A 21,856-nucleotide genomic window follows, 5' to 3' on the forward strand; every position below is an offset into this window, starting at 1 on the left:
ACATATAAATTCATGCATTTTAAAGATTCATTTGGGCTTGATTGTGTTTTCTGGATGCTAAAATTCACTTACATGTAGATCTTACATGTTTTAAATATTTTGTATATACACTTTGAACAGGTTATTATAGTGATACCACATTCCCAAATAAACCACAAAATGTAATAAAGCTTTATATATTCTTGATCTACTTTATATTTTTTCCATTTTAAAAAAAATAATTCTATATGTAATTGCAAAACAAACATTTTATGCTCACATATATGCAAGAAATGTAAAATCTAATAGTAGAAACTAGGATGGCAATGCAAGAGTATAAAATATGCTCTCTTTTGAGTCTGTGGTCCTTGAGTAATATTGCTTCTGTTCTGGCCTTGCTTTGATACATGCAAGTCCATGAAATACTTCATGGCTTATTACATAGCAGATGAGGAGTCAGCTGGGAACTAAAAGTATATGGTCCTCAAGAACAGTGGCAGCTACTTCTTTTATTTCCATCTTTGCTCTACAATTATTCCATTCCTGCTATGAGGCACATTCAAAAAAAAAAAAAAAAGGGCTAAATTTCATTTCAGCCTGTAATATCTTTGCAGTCAGTACAAATTAAATAATTCAGATCCCCTATATTGTACTTCTGCAAGATATTTTACTATGTAAATAATTCCTCCAGTTCAAGCAATAATGTTAAAAGGTTCTATATATAGCTTTTCATTTTCTCTTTGAGATTCTGTCATAAATCTATGCTGGCTGCTAAGGCATGTGCCACACATGATGACCTTTGGCACCAGTGTGTTAGCATCTGAGGGCAGCCTCTCTACTTTTGACCTCTGTATGTGACCCATTATGCCTTAAGATTGATCATTTTTCTGATTTTCAAGCTTCATCCATGGAATCCATTGCTGTGAAGTTGAGTATCTTCAGTAAATTCTTTTACAAACAGAGTAAATGTATAAGCATTTTAAAAAGTCTTACTAAACATAGTGCTTTTAAGTGTTTTGCATCCCTGATCTGGAAATAGCTTTTGATCTATTGACAGACTGTCAAGAAAGATGCACTTGGCTATATAGGTAAAATCAGGCTTCCTTATGTGTTTCAGAACTATTTAAGAATGTGAAGAGACAGTCTGACAAAACACAGAATGAGCACTGTACCGTGACAGAGGATATCTGCTTTTGTTCCTGGGTTTGTCACTATCCTGATAGACAATCTATGTAGTTGTTTCCTCTTTGTGCCTCACTTTCACCACCTGAGATGTTAAGAAATTCACGTCATTTTTGCAAAATGCTTTGAGATTTATGAGGAAAGAATGTTGTGTAAGAGCCTGGAATTTATGGTTAATGGAGAGCATTAGCTTTTTCCATGCTCCTTCCAGTCTTCTCTTAATGCAAGGAAATAAACACCAAAAAAAAAAATTTCTCTTTGAAATCAGTAGAAGTTTCACGCTCAATTCTACTGGTGCCAGAATTTCTTCTGACTGAATGATAGAAATTGTGCTCCTTTCTAGACAGTGCTAGTAGCAATTCTTGTGCATACCATTACTCTACCTCTGAAATGTCTGCATGTTTGTTAGAAAGGTGGAAGGTAAGCAAGGAATAACTCTGAAAGGAACAAGGTAGCAATTTTTAACGCAAACACTGCATTTGAGTATCCCCTGGAACATATTTATAATACACTAGCATGCAGGCTAATAATATTAGTACTTGACTTCATTTTCCCATGTTTCTTGATATGAACGTTTACTAAAAATAATGTAGACTCTTTTTATTTGTTCAAAGCAGTTTCTAAGGTACAAATAGTGACTTATGCAATTTTAATGTGTCCTTTAAAAATTGTATGTGCTTATTATATCTTAGATGGCCTTTGTCATCACTAGGGTACATACTTCAGTCATTCATATCAGTTTTTTAAAGAGCTTTGGAGAGACATCCAGGGAAGCTCACAATTTTTACTCTTTTTCCTCTTTCAAAGGTTTTGAGAAGAGCAGTTTCCCCTACTGGGAATAGGATGTTTTAAATAATGTGTTTTCTATTATGAACTTTGTATTGCATTATAATACAGTCCTGACTGCAACTCTTAATATGCCAGATCCTTTAGTGTTTATCCCAAAAAAACTCCTTTTTTGGAGTGTCACTCTAATGGGCATTAACTTTAGATATATATTTGGTTATATAAATAGTCACAGCAGTTCAAACCATGAATTTAAATGGAAAATGTAAAATAATTCAGACTATATAAAGGCAATAGATCTCATAGGGCATGAACATAAACTCTTCTAACTGGAATATAGTAATGTCAAGAAGCATCAAACGGATAATCTAATAATTTGTATATTACGCCAACCCCTCTCCAAGGGTATCACCAGTTGAAAAGACATTCATTCATTCACTAACCACACCACGTGTTCATTTAACTGAATTAGAACAGTGTGCATTAGAACTGAGTCTCTCTCACAGAAGCTTTCATAGGGGACTATGTTCTCCCTGGGGAAGCTTTCTGGTTTTGTATGTACACCATTCCATCTGGCATTCTCCGCAAACAAATGTCTGTTCTTCTGAAATACATTTGGGCCAGAAACTCAGGTCATTCTTGAAACACTGAGCCCAGAAAACATGATCTCCAGCTCTGTTACAGGAATTGGCTTTTCCACAACCTTCAGTTTTAATGCAGCGTTTTCACTAAAAACTGCATCACACTAGAAAGAAGTATCATACTGGGTGGATAAAGACAATATTTGATCCTTTTCACTGCTCTCCCCACACTTCCTTTTACTGTGCAGTAATTCATTTATTCAGGTGATCCAAGACTGTCTTATGCATACTCTCCCACCAGTCAGTAATGAAAATGGCACAGAGTTGTTCATCCTGAAAGAAATGATTAACACTATCCAGCATGCGTTTGTATGTTCTAGGTTTCTTCACAACCATTTCTTTGTTTTTCTTCTGATACTATACATTGCTTTCTCTTGCAATTATATGCAATATATAATATTAACTTGATTTTCTGAATCTTTCATATTATGAGAATGATGAAAATGATTCTTTTTTGTTAATTACAAAATAAGTTATTCTGCGATGTCTTTTGTTTTCTTCCTGATTAACTTTAATTGATTGTGAGAGCACACATTTTTATTTTTCAGGTTTTTCATAGCAATCACAGTACCTCATTTTTTCAATTTCCAAGTTTTTATTTTAAAACACTTATTTTAAGATACTAATTAATAGGATCTTGCATGGTTGTTTGCTGTCTATGGGTTTTACATGCGTATTGTCAGATGAGACCTCACAGCTGGTTTCTGACAATGCAATTTTACATCACCACACATTTTCCTTTCAGCTTCTCCTTCCTTTTTTGTTGCTTGCTTTTTTTGCCATCAATTTGCAAACTCACAGTCCTGCGTTTCTCCAGGTTTAGTAATTCTTGGAATAACTCTTTCACATTGTGGTTTGTCTTGGCAGAGGTCTCCATGAAGGCACATTTCCACTTCTTAGCCATCGCTTCTCCTTCACTGCTTTCTACCTCTCGATTTTGGTTCTCATCATTTTTGTTCCCCACCAGCATTATTGGAATGTTTTCTATGTCTCCTTTAATCTGACATATTTGTTCGTAGATTGGCTTGAGTTCCTCCAAGGACTGTCGGCTGGTGATAGAGTAAACCAAAATAAAAGCATGTCCTTTAGAAATAGAGAGACGTTGCATGGCTGGAAATTGATGGCTCCCTGTAGTGTCAGTTATCTGTAAAGTGCATATGCTCTTATCACAGCTGATCACCTGCCGATAGGTGTCTTCAATGGTAGGGATGTAGCTCTCTCTGAAAGTGCCCTTCACAAATCTCAAGACCAAAGAACTTTTACCCACCCCTCCAGCTCCAAACACAACTACCCTATAATCATTGCTTTGTTCAGGCATGTTTCTCTTTGTGTCACTTGCTCAGCTAGGAGGGAAAACCTAGGAGAGAGAACAACAAAACAAGGAGGGAGACATTACTATAGCTACATGTGTAGAGTGCATGCTGTGATATCTTTCCCAATAAGACAAGTAAATGTAATATAAGTGATGACATGCTAGTTGTAGTAATTTAAGAAGTCTTGCAGGGGGTCACAGAACAATTTATTTTAGTAGTAAATTAGGGTTAGCAATCCAGTCTGGACTGGTAACCAAATACCATCTTTGTCATTTCATAGATGATTTTTAATTAACATCATGTGTCTTGGTATTCTTCCTACTGGACTAATATTCACTGAACTAAAAAGTTGCACCTGGGAATTTCAACAAGACCTTAGCCTGAGTAAATTGTAGAAAGGGAATTATTCTTCTGTATCTAAAATAGATCTAAAATAATAGTCGAAACTGATCACTGTACAGATGTATGATAGTCAATTACTCTGAATATTCCAGCTCTTCAGTAGTTAAGGAATTTATCCCCACTCTGACTGCTCTACAGCTCTGAATGATAACTAAGATATATTTCTAGACTATTCAGCAACAGCACTCAATGAGCTTTGTTTTTAACTCCATGGGAGTGTGTGTCCCACTTCAGTGTGTTTTGCCACTGCATTTCAGGTCAAAGAATACATTTTCATAAACTCAGATTGTTCACATTCAGTCTGCCTTTTTATTCCAATATTTATCTTGCAGCAGATGATATTTGACACAAGACTGGTTATGCTTATCAGAGAGGTTCTGCAGTCATATTCATAACATTTTTAGTGGCTTGTATTGCCAAGGTTGGCAAGAGCGTATGTCAAAGGTCACAAAATTCTGTGATTCCTGGAGTCAGTTCCCCTTGACCAAACCCATCTACATATGTAGTAGTACCACCAATGTTAAAATAATTGTTAAATAAGAGAAATGGTAAAATACTCTCATATACAAGCTGTGGATGTTTTAGAATTCATTGAAATAAGGTGAAGATTAATTTGTCCTCCCATCAGTAGCAGCTCAATAGGTACACAGCACATACAAGTCTTTGTATATTTCATGAGATTTAAGCAAATAAAATCTTAAAAATGAACCCTAAAAATTCAAGAAAGCATTGGCTATTGTGACTTTTCAAACAAAAAATTATATATATAAGGGGTACATGTGGGAAAACTGCAATATTTTCTGCATCTGTACTTGTTCTGAAGAAAATGGGCAGGTTTGATAGGGAACTTTGCCAAAGTGCCTTTAATCACCAAGTGATTAAATTTGTCGGTTGTGATTTTGCTTGGGTAGCAGTAAATCCAGAACAACCCAAAGAATTTCTTTCCTGCCTGAAAGAAAACCTCCAAGCTATTTCTTCACTGCAGTGGAAGGAGTGACTGCATTGCAGGGGGTGATTTTAAGTTACCTTTTACCTATCCAGTAGTAGGAGAACTCTGATGCTTCAAAGGTTTTGATTTTAGTGGATCCCCATGCCCTTATTCCAGTTGTGATCTTAAGCCAAATTTTCTGTTTCTGCATTTTGATACTGTTGCTCTTTATGCCAGTTAGGCTTAAGCTATGGCAATGCGTGCTGCACTAATTTCTGCAGTTTGTTGTTCAAGCATATCCTGATTTTGTTATCTTTCTTGTACAGGGCATCCTATAGCACCCTAATTCTGATGTCTGAGTAAGGTGAAAACATCTGTCCTTACATAATATTTTGGATGAAACTGATGTACTTCCTCATCCATACCACAGGCAGAATAACCAGTGCAACTGGGGATGCTGATCCTGAGGCAAAGTGCAGAGCTGCCACAGCTCTGTCTACCTAGCCTGGCTTCAGGCAGAAGGCAGCTTCACCCCTTCAATCTTGCCTGTGCTACATTCACTGTCACTCTGAGAGGCTTGTTTAAATATAGAGAAGATTGATAAATAAGAGTGCTCATCCTGAGGCACTGAAGCAAAATTGTTTTTCTGACAGCAGAATTCAAGGAATGGAAAGAAAAAGTAGCCTCAGAAAAAATGCTCACATATGTGTTTATAGAAGAGGTAAAACCTTTTCAGGAACAAAGAAAATGTGTGAGCAGATCATGATGTTAAAAAAGAAGGAAAAAACATGGCTGGAAAAAAAAATGAGGATGAAGAAAAAGGTAGCATAATGCTGTTCTACTGAGAATAAACCTGTACATAAGAGCTGCAGACATGCAAATTTGGAATAGTCATAGAGCTTACAGTTGTGGATGACTGCACAGGATGAGTTACCATAAGAATTATAGTTTAATGATTTCTTGTAAGTAAAAAGACAAGAGAGAAAAATCTGCAAATTCCACTTCAGAAGCAGCTTAAGTACTGCACAATCATATGTAGCCTAGGAACTTCAGGGCTAGGAGAAAAAATGCACTGTGAAGACTTTTTAGCAAGAAAACTAGTGAAATATGGAGTGGAGAAATAAAATTTTCAAAGATAGCTGAGTGTACTCCTGCTCTATTACACTGCATACTCTAAACATACTCAGAAACCTCCAAGAAAACTGATACATATGGTAGCCCAAAAGATAGAACAAATTGAAATGGGGCACTTAATGGCCTGAAGTGTTAAGAATACAGAAGAATTCTAAGGGGTCCTGAAACAGCATGGTAACAGTCTTCAAAACATGGCAAGTTGTTGCAAAGATGGAGAGTGTAGTGGGGGAAAAAAAAAGAGTTTATGTTCTTGCATTGTAGAAGAGATTCACAATAGACAATAGGGAAATTTCACAGGGGTAAGAATAACAGACCAATTGTGCAGGGAGATTTTGCAGATATTCTTAAGAAATTACCATAGTATCAAAGAATAATTCCAGCCAGAAGGGACCTGAGTGGATCTCTGGTCCAGACTGCTCATTACAACTGGGTCAGCCATGACACCAGAGAAGGCTGTTCTGCCCTGTACAGATGTGAAAATCCCCAGTCTTTCCAACAGTCTCTCTGGGAAACATACTTCAATGCAAAATTAACATCAGGATGATTTTTTTCCCTTTTATACCTAATCTAAGCTACTTTCTCAAGTCCTTCCTGTTGTCTCTCCCAGCATCTATTGTTGTGAAGAGTGCAGCTCCACTTTTTTGATGGCTTTCCTGTCGGTGTTGAGTTTGCTGTCCCTTGAACTTTGCCTTCCCCAGGCTGAACGGGCGCTGGTCCCTCAGCCTGCAGAGCAGGACAGCACTGCAGCTTTGGACACCTCGGTGCCCTCATCTGCTCTTGCTCTAGTTTATGGGTGTGTGTCCCCTGCTGGGGCTGCCCAAACCGGGCAAGCTACATTGCTGTTGTCCCGTGAGTGCTGAGCAGAGGGGGATTATCACCTCCCCCGGCCGGCTGGCCATGCTCCTGTTCATACACACCAGGGCACAGGGGGGCTTTGCTGCAGCCGGAGCCACTGCTGAGCATCACCAGGAGACTGCCCACTGCAGTCCCCGAACCTTCTCTATAGAGCTGTTTCTCTCCAGCCTGGGTAACTGCAAAGGTGCAACAAATTAAAGATACTCAGTTTTGCCAAAATAAAAATTACTGGTTTTTATAAATTTGTCCTGCTCAGGAACTAAAAGAAAAAAAAGAAAAAAAAAAAAAAAAAGAAAAAGAAAAAAAAAAAAGAAAAAAAAAAAACCACAACCACAGAAACAGCTCATGCAAGTCTTTATGATCACATTGGAGAAATGATTCCCCAAATGTTGGGTTTTGGGGGGTTTTTTTGTGTTCTCTATGTGGTTCTGGTCACAGAATCTTCTGCAGTGACATTCTATATGAATGTAGTACACTTGCGCACAAGTGTTCATTTGTTAATGCTTTTCATAGCGCCCTATTACCTTACTGATGTTTCTTTGTCTTAAAATGTGTTAACTGAAACACACAGGAGGACAAAAGTATGGCATTATTTCATCAGCTCACAGCATTATGGCCAATGAGGATATGGAAAAACTAACTTAGAAGAAGCCTGACTTTTCACATGTGCAAGATCATTTCTGATTCAGAAAACCAGTTTTATAATCTGCACAGGAAAAAAAAGTTGATTTTTAGAATGGACTTACTCTGTAATGAAGCCTCATTAGCTGCTTTTGCTACTTTCACAAACTACATCAGTGAAAACTTACTATCATTTTCTAAAGTGTCAGTTTATCAAAGTATCCTTACTTGAAAAACCAAATGAATTTTAATAACATGTATTCATACCCTTCATTTTGATTTGTTTGGTTGCAAAATTCAGCAAAACAGCGAGTCTGTACCTCTGCTGACTTAGCTAGGTTTTCTGCAGATACTATCCTAGCACAAGGCTGTGGCTGGTCTAGTTCAGCTGCTGCAGGTGAGCTTGATGGGCCATTCACTGGGACAAACCACTGCCTCCAGTTCAAACTCAATTGCAGACCTTTATGTTAGTCTGTATGTTTTCCCTAGATATTTCTGATATGCCAGGTGAAAGAATTGAAATGTTTTTCTGACAGAAGGATACAGGTCAAAATCTGAGTAATTACGACATAAAATCATTTATTTTATTATATGGTGGGAAAAAAATGCATTTTAAGTGTTTAAATAAAGTACCTCATTTAACAAATTATGTTCTTCATAGTTTAAACTCCTAATGTTCTTTGGCTGACTAATTAATTACATGTGGGTATATTAACACTTACTACATCAATGTCACTGATTCTATACTTAGCCACTGGATCTCCATAGTTCTCTCTTATCATTAATTGGGTTTTTTATAGTCTAACTTTTCTGTCAATTCTATTTATGAGCTGCTTGTCGTGTTTGTATTTAAGCTATAGATAGCATATGCTATAATAGGCAAAAGGTATAGGAAGGCTGAAAAATAACCTCTGAAAACTAATCTACTTGAATTTCTACCCTTAGAGCAATATGAGAATAGAATCTCACAGTTGGTGAACTCTTTCACGTTATGCCTGAAAATAAGCACAGAAAAGAAATTAACCTATCTCCAATGTTTCCAGTTTTGGGTTTTGTTGCAAAAGATTTTCTAACATGTTTGCATTGTTAGACTACCATGAAATGTCACAAATTTTAAGTTTAGTTGATATTTTTTACTAGACTATATCTTTTAGTGTAGCATTCATTTTACAAAAAAAAGGGTGATGTTACCTTTGCTTTATGAAGTCAGAGGCTTTGATTGTATTTTAACTGATCCAGTTTCTTGAGGTCTTATGATGTCCTACTGAGATGTCAGTCTGATATGAAATTCGGCAATTGTCAGATGCTGTGTATTAATTTCCTGACTTTTTTTTTTTTTTCTTTTTTTTTTTTTCCCCCTCAGGTAAAACCATCTCATGTCAGTCAGGGATTTTTTTTTATTTTTTTTTTAAGCTCTAAGGCAATGTCTCTGTTTATTTTGTCATTGTTGTTGTGAAAAACCAGTAAAGTACAGGCAATGCATTTAGTTCAAAATCTTGCCTTAATTTAAATTAACAGTCCATGACGCTATCCAGGGATGACACCATTACAGAAAGGCACAAGGTGCAAGGTGAAGAATGTAGCTATAGATAAGGTGGATTTCAACATGGCTGTAAGACTAATGTACATTTCCCAATATCAAAGGTGAAAAATGTCACATTATTTATATAAAAGAGGGAAAGAGAGCTCTACAAGGAACTTTTTCTTGCTGTGCATATGACGAGGCATTTCTCAGGGAGTATTTTCACCATGTCTGCTAATGAATATGCACTCTAAGAATGGAGATTTTTCTACTTCCAGCTCCTTCATCTTTTAATGTAAGATCTGCTTTTTCATTCTACTCCTTTACTTGTATTCTTTGGTCTTTTCAAGTTAATGGAAAGTTGGACACATTTGAAGACCAAACAATAACTGTTAAAACAGCTTTTTCCCACTACATGAGGTTCTAATCCATATGGAAAGAACTTTTTTATTCTCATGTGGAACAAAATGTTCTTTGGAAGTCTGCTTCTTGATGATCAGCTAGTCGAAATCATGATTTTTTTTTTCACTGCATAAATGCAGTAGCACTTTTTATTTATGTTGTTCTCAATTACAGAAAAGCATTTATAGATTTCTCTCCAGCCATAGAAAGATGACTGGAGAGATTTCCTTAGAAAATGGCATCTTCTGCAGAAAAAAGGTACTTTGTAATAAACCTGCTGCTTTTATGTGACACATTAAGCTTATTGTAAAATTTGCTTGATTATTTGAAAGTAAGGGACAAAATCGGACATTTTTCTTATTCAATGCACTCATAGAAAGCAAAAATTCGAACTAAAAATTTTATGTGTTTATACCAAAACAGATTTCATTTTAGAGCAAGGTTGTTACAGTGTTGAAAATGTTAGAATTTGCATGGAAAATTAATACTTTAGAATCTTTAAACTGAAATTAACATTACAAAGTCTTTCAGAGAGTTCCCTAAGAGGTTTTGTGGGTTTCCTTCATGCTCCTGGCCTAACACAGAAGAGAAACAGAAAGAACAGGAGGCTTTCAGATAAATTTGTTGCCATTTTTTCTGTATTTACAAGAGACTATTGTCTTAAGAGCATCTGTATGTAAAGGAGGTAGAATCCAGCCTCTGTGCTGTCCTGCAGTCACAGGTGCTGTGCTCTGCTTTAGCAAACTGTCATATTGTCATCACCCTTATGTTGAAAATCTCATTCCCAAAACAATGCCTTTTCAAAATTATTTGAAACCCTATGGAAATCTTAGTAAAAGACAGAAATCCCACATGCATAGTTGTCACTGTAAGAAAGTCTTTACTATTTCTTTGGCCAACATATGGCCAGCAGATGTGGCAGAAATAGTTTTGCTAGGCAGGAAACAACTGAAAAAAAGAGAAGGCAGGCAAATAGACAATTTTTCTGTAGGAACAACAGCATGGATTTTTGGAACTAAGTTTAACTAAAGGGGCATTGCTTGTGGAAGGAGGCAGGACTAGTGGCAGAAGGATGGATGACGCAGAAGGATCTATTGATTCCATTCCCTGATCAGGATTCATATGCAGAAAATGCAGAAGGTTCTGGACCTTTTCCAACTAAGAGCTTTACACATAGGGATAAACTGAAATTGTTTGCTCTGTTGTTGCCTGAGAGCTTTCGAAACTAACCCTTTAAGTAACAGATATGTAGTAATGAACCATTATGGTAAAACAAGATTCAGCTACATTGAACCCATTTACCATGTTAAAAAAACCCACCTTACTTTCATTTAGAATCAGAAATATTATGCTAAATTTATACAGGATGGACAAGAGAATACACTTACCACATTAAAAAAAACCATTACTTTTGTGAAGAAACAATTATGCTAAGCTTATCCAGGGCAGACAGGTGTCCTGTTGGTTGTTACTACTTATTTAGTGGCTAGGTTAATCTTAAAATTTAAAAGGGAGAATTTCAGGACAGTTTCTGTCTAAATTCAGGCTTTGCTTTATGCATGTTAAACACTTCATTGATTTATCTATTTCAATATTTTGGTAAACTAGTGTCTTAATCTTTAAGTGCTTATCATCAAAGTCAGAGAGAAATTTTTCAGAAGACTTTCCATATGTGTAGTTAGGAAGTCATTAGGTAGTCACAGGTAGTCATTAATGCACACATAGAAATAAAAATGTCAAAATAACATTGTATTCAGTTCCTTTAGGAACTCTTTTTTTAAGTCTTTTTCACAACTTAACTAACCAAATACAAATAGTATTTTTTTCCTCAATTTTCAATAGGTTTCAATAGGTTTAACTCAACTGAGTAAAGATGGAAAGATCAGCTTACAACATCATATGTGTGCCTTTCAACAAGTAAGATATAATGCCATTGGACAGAGCAGTATGATTATAAAACAGAGTTTGTTGCACCTGCAACTCTGTATGAATTTTCAGCCCCTCTGGTTTCTAACAGCAGAATCATTTTTGGTATTGAGCGATGTACTTTACATATTGTAGTGAACTTCTCCAGGTGTACACTGGAAAAATAGGTCCTGCCTTATGGATAATGGTAAGGTTTTTTTGAGTTTTCCTGAATGGAAAAGTACTAAGCACCAAAAAAGAAAACCCCAAGACAAGAAGAACATTTTCTAAGCAATCATTTTACTTTAGAGGTTGTAAATTATTCTATATATTGTGGGATTCATAAGTCTCACTATTGTGAGATAAAAACTCCAGCATAGACAACATGCTATTTCTGTATAAATATGTATATTTACACAGAAGAATAGTACAGTCATGGAAGAGTGTTTTCCAGTCAGCAGAGGAAATTCTGAAGACTGGTGGCCATTTTGCCTTCCACTTAGTTTTCAATTCCATAATGTTAATTTGAGACTAATTATGTAAATCTTCTGTAGAAGCAAAATTATTAAAGGTTAAGTGCATGTGACTTCTTTTTATGATATAATTCCTGTCATTAATTTTCCTTGCCTGTCTGGGAAGGATAGCTAGATTGCTATCCTGACCACTGGAATATTTCTGATGCTCTTACATAGCCCAAATAATATCCCATTCAAAACAATGGCTTAAACAGAACATTTTGCCACTGGTTTGTTGGGCATTAACTTGGGAATAGGTTAACACAGTGGGTTTCAGGACCCAAAACAGTTCCAATAATTAATTAAACAATGTATTAGAGTTGTTGGTATGCTTCCAGACACTATTAAGAAGCCTGGAATTTTCCTGCAAATCAGGAAATTTCGACTGAAATTTTTCTGCAAATCAGAATGTTTTGAAAACCAACTATTAAATTATAACTGTGGAGTGCAATATCCTAATAGCGGCTTTCTGATAGTTTACAAATGTTCAGTATCCCAACTTGCAATACTTTCAATTCTGAAGTAAAACCAGTTTTAGCCTTAAGAGTAGTTTTTCTAGATTCGTATTTCTTTTCATTTAAACATGTACTATTAAACAAACTTAATTGTTGTAAGTTCTGAAGATTAAAGCATAATGAGTAACACATTGTAAGCTTTGGAGGTACAGATTGGGAAAGTGATAATATTATTTATTTGGGTTAACCACAATATTTTAGCTACTGATAGTAGCTAATATTTGATAATTTAAATAATTAACTCTTTCAGAAGAGATAAAAGTTATCAGCTTAAATTTTTAGGGAATAATATAAAAACAAACCATTTAAAAATAAATTAAAAAGGGCAAGTGTTCTTCTCTTAGTTTCAGATTAATCTTAAGTGAGAACTACTGGGCATTTTGGGAAGGAAACAACTGCACTCCAGGAATGGATTTTCCCTTTTCATATAGTTTCTTTAATATATTTTCCTGGTTTTTAGGACATATATACATATTTTGAATGAGGAAATGGAAAGGCTGACAACTTCACTTTTCAGACACCTTTTCAGATTCAACTAAAACCAATTTCATTACCTGCAGTCAGGCTGATGCTGACTGGATTCTCCTGCCATAGCATATTGCAGACCTGCATAGCCAGAGAGACTAATTTTAATCTCAGATAGAAAAGCTTAACATTCAACTTAAAGTTACTTTGTCAAGAGGAGGTGCTCCTGACCTCAGTTTGAGTCAAAAGTGCATTTGTCACAGACTTGACACACACTATTTCACATTTTGGTCTTGTCTTTCTTTGATACCCATCTCAAGAATTATTCTGTTATCAACATTTGTTTTCTCAAAAAGGCAAATTAGAGTATGTTCTGCTTCATCTAGTGCATTGACATTCAGGGGGTCTTTTCCACTGCTCTTCCAGCAGTAAGGTAATATAATTTAATGCATGTTTTAATTTTAAGGTCACAATAAAAATTGCAGTGGAAGTATCTGTTTGCTGATACTTGGAAATAGTTGTATTTAATGTTAAAATACCAAATGGAAAAGAAAATTTCCAGAAATATTTTATCCTAATACATTTTTGGAAATTGTTCATTTTAAAGGGAAATTAATATTGCTATTATCCATGTTTTACAAAACTGCTATTTTTCTTCCTCTATTTAATATTGATTATTGCTAGTAATATAGGACTAAGGGGAAAAATAAATTTTCCCCCTTATAAAATAAAATATCAAGGGGAAATTAACTAAGAAAATCTAACTTTTGGAGCAATAGCACATACTCTGTCACAATGAAAGCTCAAGTCCGATTTTTCACACAGGATGTTGGGATCTCTAAATGGGTAACTGTGTTGGTCAGCACAAGAGAAAGCCAGAAAACAAAGTTATCAGGTTTTTCTCAAAGGAAACTAGAAACAGTGCTACTAACAACTTCAGGAACAGCAGTATCAGTTTATATACAGTCTGCTGTTTTTATTGGTGCTACAGAGACTGCAGTGCTGGTGTAATATAATCATGACCACTTGGCCAGAAGGAGCCTCTGAACTCCAACTTTTAAAGAGCTCTGCTCTGCACTGTGAGAAAGGGATATTAATCAGGCTGAGGTTCATCAGGGTTTGTGAGTCTGCTGGTGTAAATAATAGTGCAGCACAGTGTAGAAATGTGCTTTCATCTGACTGATGTGAGATACATGGAAAAATGTATTTACAATTGACTCATTTGCAAAGGCACTCTTTAGGGAAGGCAACTTCCAAATGCTAAAAAAATAGTATTTAGTACTGAAAGAGACTTTCTGGATTATCAATTCCAGTGCTTTGCCTTTGCAGGCAACTGTTTCACATAATCCCTACCATCAAATTACAACTAAAAGGCATTTAAAATGTTTTCTACACATTACTTCAACTAGATTGTAATTTAAGAATCTTGCTGCTCTAATGGCTTGAAATCTTCCAGCCTAAGTGTATTCAGTGCTCATTTATACCAATTTATTCTCCTCTCTTACCACGAATAAAGAAAAATAGCTGTACGTTACAATCATTCTTCCAGATCCATGGGACCATGGATTTGCAGCTGTGTGCTTTAACTTGTTCCATGTTTGAACGGTTCCTCATGCAAGAGCCTCAGAAATGTGCGTGGTGTGAGAGAGCACAAAGCCTGGAGGGATATACAATTTCATAGCTCAGAACAATGGCACAAAACCCCTTCTGCATGAATTGGGCACTACTGCATTTACTAAGAACAGATGGGCCCCAGAGAGCTGCTCCTGAGCATAACTCAAGTCCATTAGTCAGAAAAGTTGAAAAGGTAAGGGGAGCAAGCCAAGACAGCCCTCTAAGCCAGAACTAAATATATTGAGATCTGCAAACATTCTAGATAATGGTAAACCATAAAGCTTGTCAAAGATACAACAGCAACCAGTTTAATCAGCTTAGTTTACCTCGAAAGGAGTGGGGGTGCACATAGCTGTACACTGCTTACACAGCTGTATGTGAGGGCAGTTATAAACAGGCATTTGTGAGTTCACTTAGTAGGTACTCATGAGAACAGGACATTCTGAAAATTCTTTAAAGTTAAAGTGCATCCAATTTTGTTGTTCCATTCTGTGCTCACCCTTCTATGTCTGAGTTGGTGCAGCATACAAAGCATCCCAGATTTCAAATGGGATGCAAGTGTTATCAAATCTGAATTCAGCAGCTCTCAAGCACTTGAGAATGGTTTTTCATGATTTATTTTCTTTCATTCAGTTGGGATAGGGACAATCTACTGGAAAAAAAAAAAATCCTGCCCATCAGTGGGATGCTGCGAAGTTGTATCTCTCTTGAAGAAAGAAAGCAGAGGCTTTCTTTAAAATAGCCTTGTGCTACTTTATTCAGACACCACATTTTTGTATTCTTCTAACAGTTAAGTTAAAATGTAGGTTTCATTTAAAAGAAATAAAAAATTAATCTCTTCTGAAGCCACCGCAGTGGCAGTGCTGTAAACTAGGGCAAAATTCATCACATTGAGTTTTAATGAAAGGCAGCTTGAAAAAAGGTCATTACTAGCATCTCAGCCCACAGAAAAATGATAGTTAACTGGCCAGTCTGAGTATGACCAGTGTCTGGCTTCCTTGCTAGCCCCAGTTTACAGCATGCCATGCTCTCTACATAAGATATTAGCTTAGAGCATATCTTGCAGTTGTAACTCAGGCAAAACTCTATCGACTTCAGAGGAAATTCTGCTTGAGTGAGCATTGTATATTTTGGCAGAAGAAAATTAAAACCTCTAAATTCAATGCAAAGATACGCCTATTGTGCAAGGTAGAAAAACGATGGAAAAAATTACCTGTGCAGGAACAGTAAGATTCAAATGCTCTTCAGTTTCTGCCTGTCATTGCACCAGCTCTTCTCCCTCTCTGCCCTGGCTCCCTCCACCAGAAAAGAGCCCCTGTCTCAACCAAGGGGGCTGCAGCTCCGCCGCCTGCAGCTTCCCTTTGCGCCCTGTGTTGGCTGCTGCCTGCCCTCTGCTCCACGGCTCCGCTCCCCTCCCGCCTGCTCCCCGGTACCTGGGTCGTGGACAATGCAGCCTCTCTCTTTCTGCTTTGGCGGACGGACTGACTCCAGCTTCTGCTAATGCTACTGCCTAAATGGCGACTGCAAAGCTCATCTAGGCTTTTAACTGCCACCTACTGAATAATTGTGGAATATATAGATGTGTAGGTATATATACGTGTGAGCTGTAATGTTCTGGTTTTCTCAACCAACGTAGGAGATTTTTACAATTAGTCTTTAAAGCCTCCAAACATCCTGTAGTTTATCACTTAAAGCTGTAGATTACATTAGCCTGCACTCACAATTCTCCATTTCTTTCAGCACTGAAACAGAGAACAAGCCTGTCTCTTTAACTTAAAAAAGGCTTACAAAGCCTTTGGTGAGGCTTCTCCCCAAGGCAAAAAAACAGCATAGCCCTATTCAGATCAATGGAGCTGTGCTGATTTTTATTATGTGGAAATTTAATCCCTTAGGTCTTATATTTATTCACAACACACACACACACACACACTCCCCCCCCCCCCCCAAAAAAAAAAAAAACAACCAAAACAAAACAAAAAACAAACAAAAAAAAAAACCAAACAAAAAAACCTCAAAAACACACACACAAAAAACCCACAAAAACAACAACAAAAAAAACCCCACTGCCTTAAAAAAATAGCTTTTGCCCAGCATAGTCCCTCAGAATTTCACTCATCTGAAACAGATGAGATTTTTTTTTTTTTTTTTCCCCTGGCAGCACTGTAAAACAGGATTCCTGAGGTTTATGGACAAACATAAATTAAAACTTCCCCCATTTTTAATGGGGAAGGGGGGGGCGGGGAGGGGGGTGTTGTTTGTTTTGTTGTGTTGGGTTTTTTTGGTGTTTTTTTGGAGTTTTTTATGGTTCTTTTGTTGGTTGGTTGGTTGGTTGGTTTTGGGGGTCTTTTTTGGTGAAAAATCCAAATGCAAAATCCAGTGTCTCCTTCAGCTGTTTATTTTTAAAGCAGCTTCTAACACTTTTCTTTCTAGGCTAGAAGTGAGGTCCACTGAAGGTGTTTAAACTGTCACTGCTGAAAGGAAGCATAAGTACAGGGTCTCTCTATGAATCTGTGTGAAACCCCAGGGAAGGTGTGTGGACCCTGAGATTTGCTTAGTTGGTTAGATTATGGTGCTTTAAACACCAGAACTGTGGGTTCAATCCCACAACAGGAATGTTAAAAGTTGGAGTTGATGATCCTTGTGAGTCCCTTCCGGCTCAGAATGTTGTGTGATCTCTGAGAGGCCTCCATTAAAACCAAATAGCAGGCATATGAAGAACTGCGGTTCCTCTAAGCCAGCTGCTAACATGTAGCTGAGTTGTGACGTAAAACGGCTCTATGTCCATCTTGAGGAGCCCTGTGGAGGGTTGGTGGCACCCAGAACCTGTCACAGCAGCAAGGAAACGATTCTGTTTTTATGCTTGCTGTGGCTGATCAGTTGAGCAGATAGCTTCCTACAGCTGGTGTGATAATTTTAAAAATGGTGCCTTTGGTGGCATTTAAAATATATTTTGTTTGCTTTTAAAAATGGATTTCTTTTGATTGCCTTTATGAAAGATTTGTTTATTGTGTTAAGGTGCATTTATTGTGTTATTTTGCTTTTGCTGAATGGAGAAATGAAGATGTTTCTCCTCTATGTATGTGTCTTACAGAGTGTATTAGAATACATGATGACCTGCAAAATATGGCCTGAGGAAATAATTTGCATTAACATGCAGTTCTTCTACCGATTAATCGTGAGCCCTATTTCCACAGGCTCCCGGGCAGCAAACTGTGGAACAAACCATGTGCTGCAGGCCTGCTTTCAGAGCCTGACAGCAAAGCTCTGCCTTTGGCTTTGTAACCGCCTCTCAGCAATATCTTAATCCCATGTGCATGGAGAATTAGCTAATTAATATCTCAAATTGAAAAAATTGTACTAAAAATTAAAAATTGTAGTATAATTACTGCAGCACAGCAGAGGTCAAGCTATAAAATTTATAATATTGCTCAGGGATTTTGTCTGTGATTTTTTCTGATTCTGCCAGTGGTAGCACAGGTTCAGAATCTAGACCCTTTCATTTAATAAGTCAAAGTTCTCTTGTATTTACAAAGAATATGGCTTCTCAATAATTTTCAAAGATTAACAGATCTCAGCCCTCAGTAAATGCATCCTTTTTGTGAATTTCAATTTTCCTTGAAAACAATGGAAACATCTGTAGAACTGTAGAGTCATGACTTGTCACAACTTTCACTCACTCAGTTCATATTACAAATCTGGGAAAATCTAGTTCTTGCACCATATTCCAACAGGATGGACGTTCAAACTTTGATAACATACTTTTTCAAAATGCTGATTCTTTCCAAAACTGAATTTATTTCAAATAGAAGTATAGGTATAGCCTGTCTTCATTCTTTCCTTACCTGTGTCCAAGGAACTGAAATTTTCCATGTACAGGTTGCAGATATGTACCTCACTGAGAAACAAATGTCCATTTCTACAGCTTCCACCTAGGCTCTATCCCACCAAAACCTCCATGAGGTTTCTCTGATCAGAAGCACAGTACTGAATGGTCATTCACTGTAAAGGAGTCTTGTGTGGGATTTCCCTGACTATTTCTGCTAAAAACTAACATGGCAGTTACCATCCTCAATGAGGGTTTTGTTTTCAATTTCTGCTTTCAACGGCGTTGTTCAGGTGTGCCAGTCAGGACAGACTTCCAAAATCTCAGGCATGCCTCACCTAATAATATTACTTACATGTGGTCCCAGCAGAGAATACCACAGAACTAAATCCAGGTCAGTCCCACACAGGCCAGCAGAGGTGCAGCTAGGTAAATATTTTCCTACCTGAGGCTGCAGGGAGGTTGTGTTGCTCTGGACCCTGATGCACATTATTGTGGGGCAGGATGTAAAAGGGTCGGTTTGCAGTGAAGATCTTCCCTTCTGCCAGTGGCACCACAGGGCTGCAGTTCACAATATACATACCAGTGTGCATTGTCTGTTGCTGCATAGAAGGGAAAGTACAGAAGGCAAGGGCACAAAGATCTACTACAGTATTTCTGTTACAAGCTTGAAGAAAAGTCTTAGGCAAGCTATGCTATTGTCAGGTTTCTGTGCTGCATCTGAGCTAGAGAGGGCATTTAAGGAACAAGAGATCTGCTTAGTTAGCAAAATATGAGCTGCCTAAAGCTTGAATGCACATTTAGCACAAACCTGCATGAGCACTAAAATTTCAGCTTTTGAATCAAAATTCAATCCATGGCCTATATATGGCACAGGAAAATGGGAAAGTCCTCAGCTTACCTGGAGAAGTTTAAGATGTAAAACATGTAAATATTTTCTCTCTGCAGCACAGAACAAAATCTTGACAAAGAGAAGCCAGCAGAGAGCAAGGACTAAGCTCATTTTTTTCTGTTCTAGGATGGTTTTCTTCCTGTTAACCTGTTTCTCTGGAATGCTTTCACTAAAGCACTACCTGGCTAAAATATATATTCCATCTTTTCCTGCGTGTTTGGAAAGTTAATGCCTTAGTTATGCAATGTCATAAAGAAATTTATTTCTTCCTTCAACCATCCTTTAAAATGGCAAACAGTTAGTGTAAATTTAGAATAATACTTTGGTATCTTCCTATGCTGTATTTAGTTGTATTAAAAAATTAGCTAATATGTTGTCTCCATCATCAATATGGAGGACAATGCAAATGATTTTAGCATCAGAAATACTTACTGGGGTTTTTGTCCAACAGGGAAAAAATTTTTCAGAAAAAATTATTATTAGGAGTGATTCTCCAGGACAGCTGATTGTCAGCGGTGGATCTTTTAATGCCCTGTATTTGGAGCACGAATCTAATTACATTATATGGCAGTAGGCACAGGACGGTCTATCATAAAGACCATATTTTGTATTTGTGTGCTGCATCTGAATACTAGGAAACTTCCACAATTTTGTAAATGAAGCATAAAATTTTCACAGTATTTTTAGTGTCTGCATACTGCTTAGAGGCAGAAAAAGTAAAAAACAACAACAAAAACAAAAACACTTTAAAAAAATTATCAAATAACTTCTGCATATAATTTTAAAAATATAATACTCAAATTATTTACTGTATTTTTGCAATTCATCTAAGTGCATCATAGCCAATTTACAATGCACTGGAGCAGGTGACTACCTCTAGTAGAATTACATCTTATGTATAAATCAAATGTGATTAAAACATGTAGTATATCACGTAAGTGGTCTACACCCAAAGCATGAAATGATGGGACCAAATTCCTCCTGGGTGTAATCAAGGTTCTCGTTTATGGTGAAGGGACTCCAGACTACCTCTTGATTTGATTGAACTAGAAAGATGGGTCCTTACCCATGTTTAAATGGCAAAGTTTCCCCCCACAACAGATGTTGCTCTGTGTTGTAGAGAAATTATTCTGGAGAGGGACATCTTAAACTGTATTATTTCCAGGCCCTGTGGGCAGATAGATGAAGCACTGCTTTTTCTAGCTGTGGACTTTTAGGGTTTTTGGTTGGTTGGTTTGGTTTTTGGCTTCTTTTTTTTTTTTTTTTTTTGCAAGGAAATTTTGCGTTGCACACAAAAGTTACACATAAATTTTAAAAATTACCGTTGCAATAAAATCCTGCAACAGGATTGCAAGCTAGGTCTCAGCTTGCAATAAAAGTAAGCAGCTAGTCCAGCAAAATTGCCAGACATCATTCTTTACAGACTACAGATGAAATTGGTAGTTTGGAGAAAATATTGTCAAATTCCAGAGTGCCGTTTTCTTCTCAGCCAGTTTTCACTGGCTTTCAGCCAGACTTTCTCACTCACACCCCAATAAGACGAATACAGTTGCCTTTAGAAACCTTTCTGACTTGCAGTCTCCGTTATTGAAAGTACTGCTCTAAACCAATTTTTTTTTAAGTTTTAACCTGATTCCTTATGAAGAGAATGGAACAAGAAGACATGTTTGCCATATTGCCTTTATGAGGGTCACAACTCCAGAACATGTTCCTGAACACTGGAGAGCACGAGATTTGCTGCTGATTTACAGGGAAAGCAACACAAGTTTTAAACCACATTGGCTTCTGGGATGTCAAATATCATAAAGGTGATTGAAAGAAATAGGCCATTGAGTGCATTCTCTAATATCTTTTTGGGGGTGTATTGGTTTTGAAATACAGTTGTCTGCGAGGGAAAGCTAGAGCTTCCCTTGGAATGGAGAATGTAAACCTCCTTCTCTCTAAATTATTATAATTTTGCAATTAGGGGCTTTTAGGCAAAGATATAGGAATAGGAGTAACAGTTCTTTACTAGGAATACTAAAAAAAAGAAAATACAAATGTAGTAGTACAAAAAGACGAGCAAGGTAGCAAACAAAAATCCTGGAAAAACCCTGACAGAGTCAGGGATATGACCTGGCACCCTGTTGGTCAGGGTGTTGGAAGCAGTCTAAAAAAATCTTCCTGGAGTAACAGATGTGGTTCTGTGGAATAGAGATGGTCATGTGGAAAGTCCAGTGATGCTGAGATGGGTCCGGTCTTCCTCTGGGAATCCAGTGGAAAAAATGGATACCTTGTGTACTGGATACCTTCAGTCCCAGTTTTTATCTAGCTAGGAGCAGTTGGCTCCTTCCCCACAGTGTGGAGCATCTCACAATGGGAT

At 37.1% G+C, this 21,856-nt stretch overlaps 1 protein-coding gene across 5 annotated transcripts in view; it reads right to left on the minus strand.

The window, feature by feature from the left end:
* Window positions 1–928: 928 nt before the first annotated feature.
* The window catches only part of DIRAS2 (DIRAS family GTPase 2), a 42,032-nt gene continuing 21,104 nt past the window's right edge, over window positions 929–21,856 (minus strand). The window contains exons 1-3 of one of the 5 annotated variants that reach the window (XM_040091267.2): window positions 16,213–16,331; window positions 13,255–13,306; window positions 929–3,945 (exon numbers count right to left, since the gene is read on the minus strand). In XM_040091267.2, coding sequence (XP_039947201.1) covers window positions 3,307–3,906 — 600 coding nt within the window. In that variant the 5' untranslated portion in view covers window positions 3,907–3,945; window positions 13,255–13,306; window positions 16,213–16,331 and the 3' untranslated portion in view covers window positions 929–3,306. The other 4 variants (XM_040091269.2, XM_040091264.2, XM_040091265.2 and 1 more) reach the window with 4 other exon arrangements.

The sequence above is a fragment of the Hirundo rustica genome, chromosome Z (assembly GCF_015227805.2).
Source record: "Hirundo rustica isolate bHirRus1 chromosome Z, bHirRus1.pri.v3, whole genome shotgun sequence".
In the NCBI taxonomy this organism is placed as follows: Eukaryota; Metazoa; Chordata; class Aves; order Passeriformes; family Hirundinidae; genus Hirundo; species Hirundo rustica.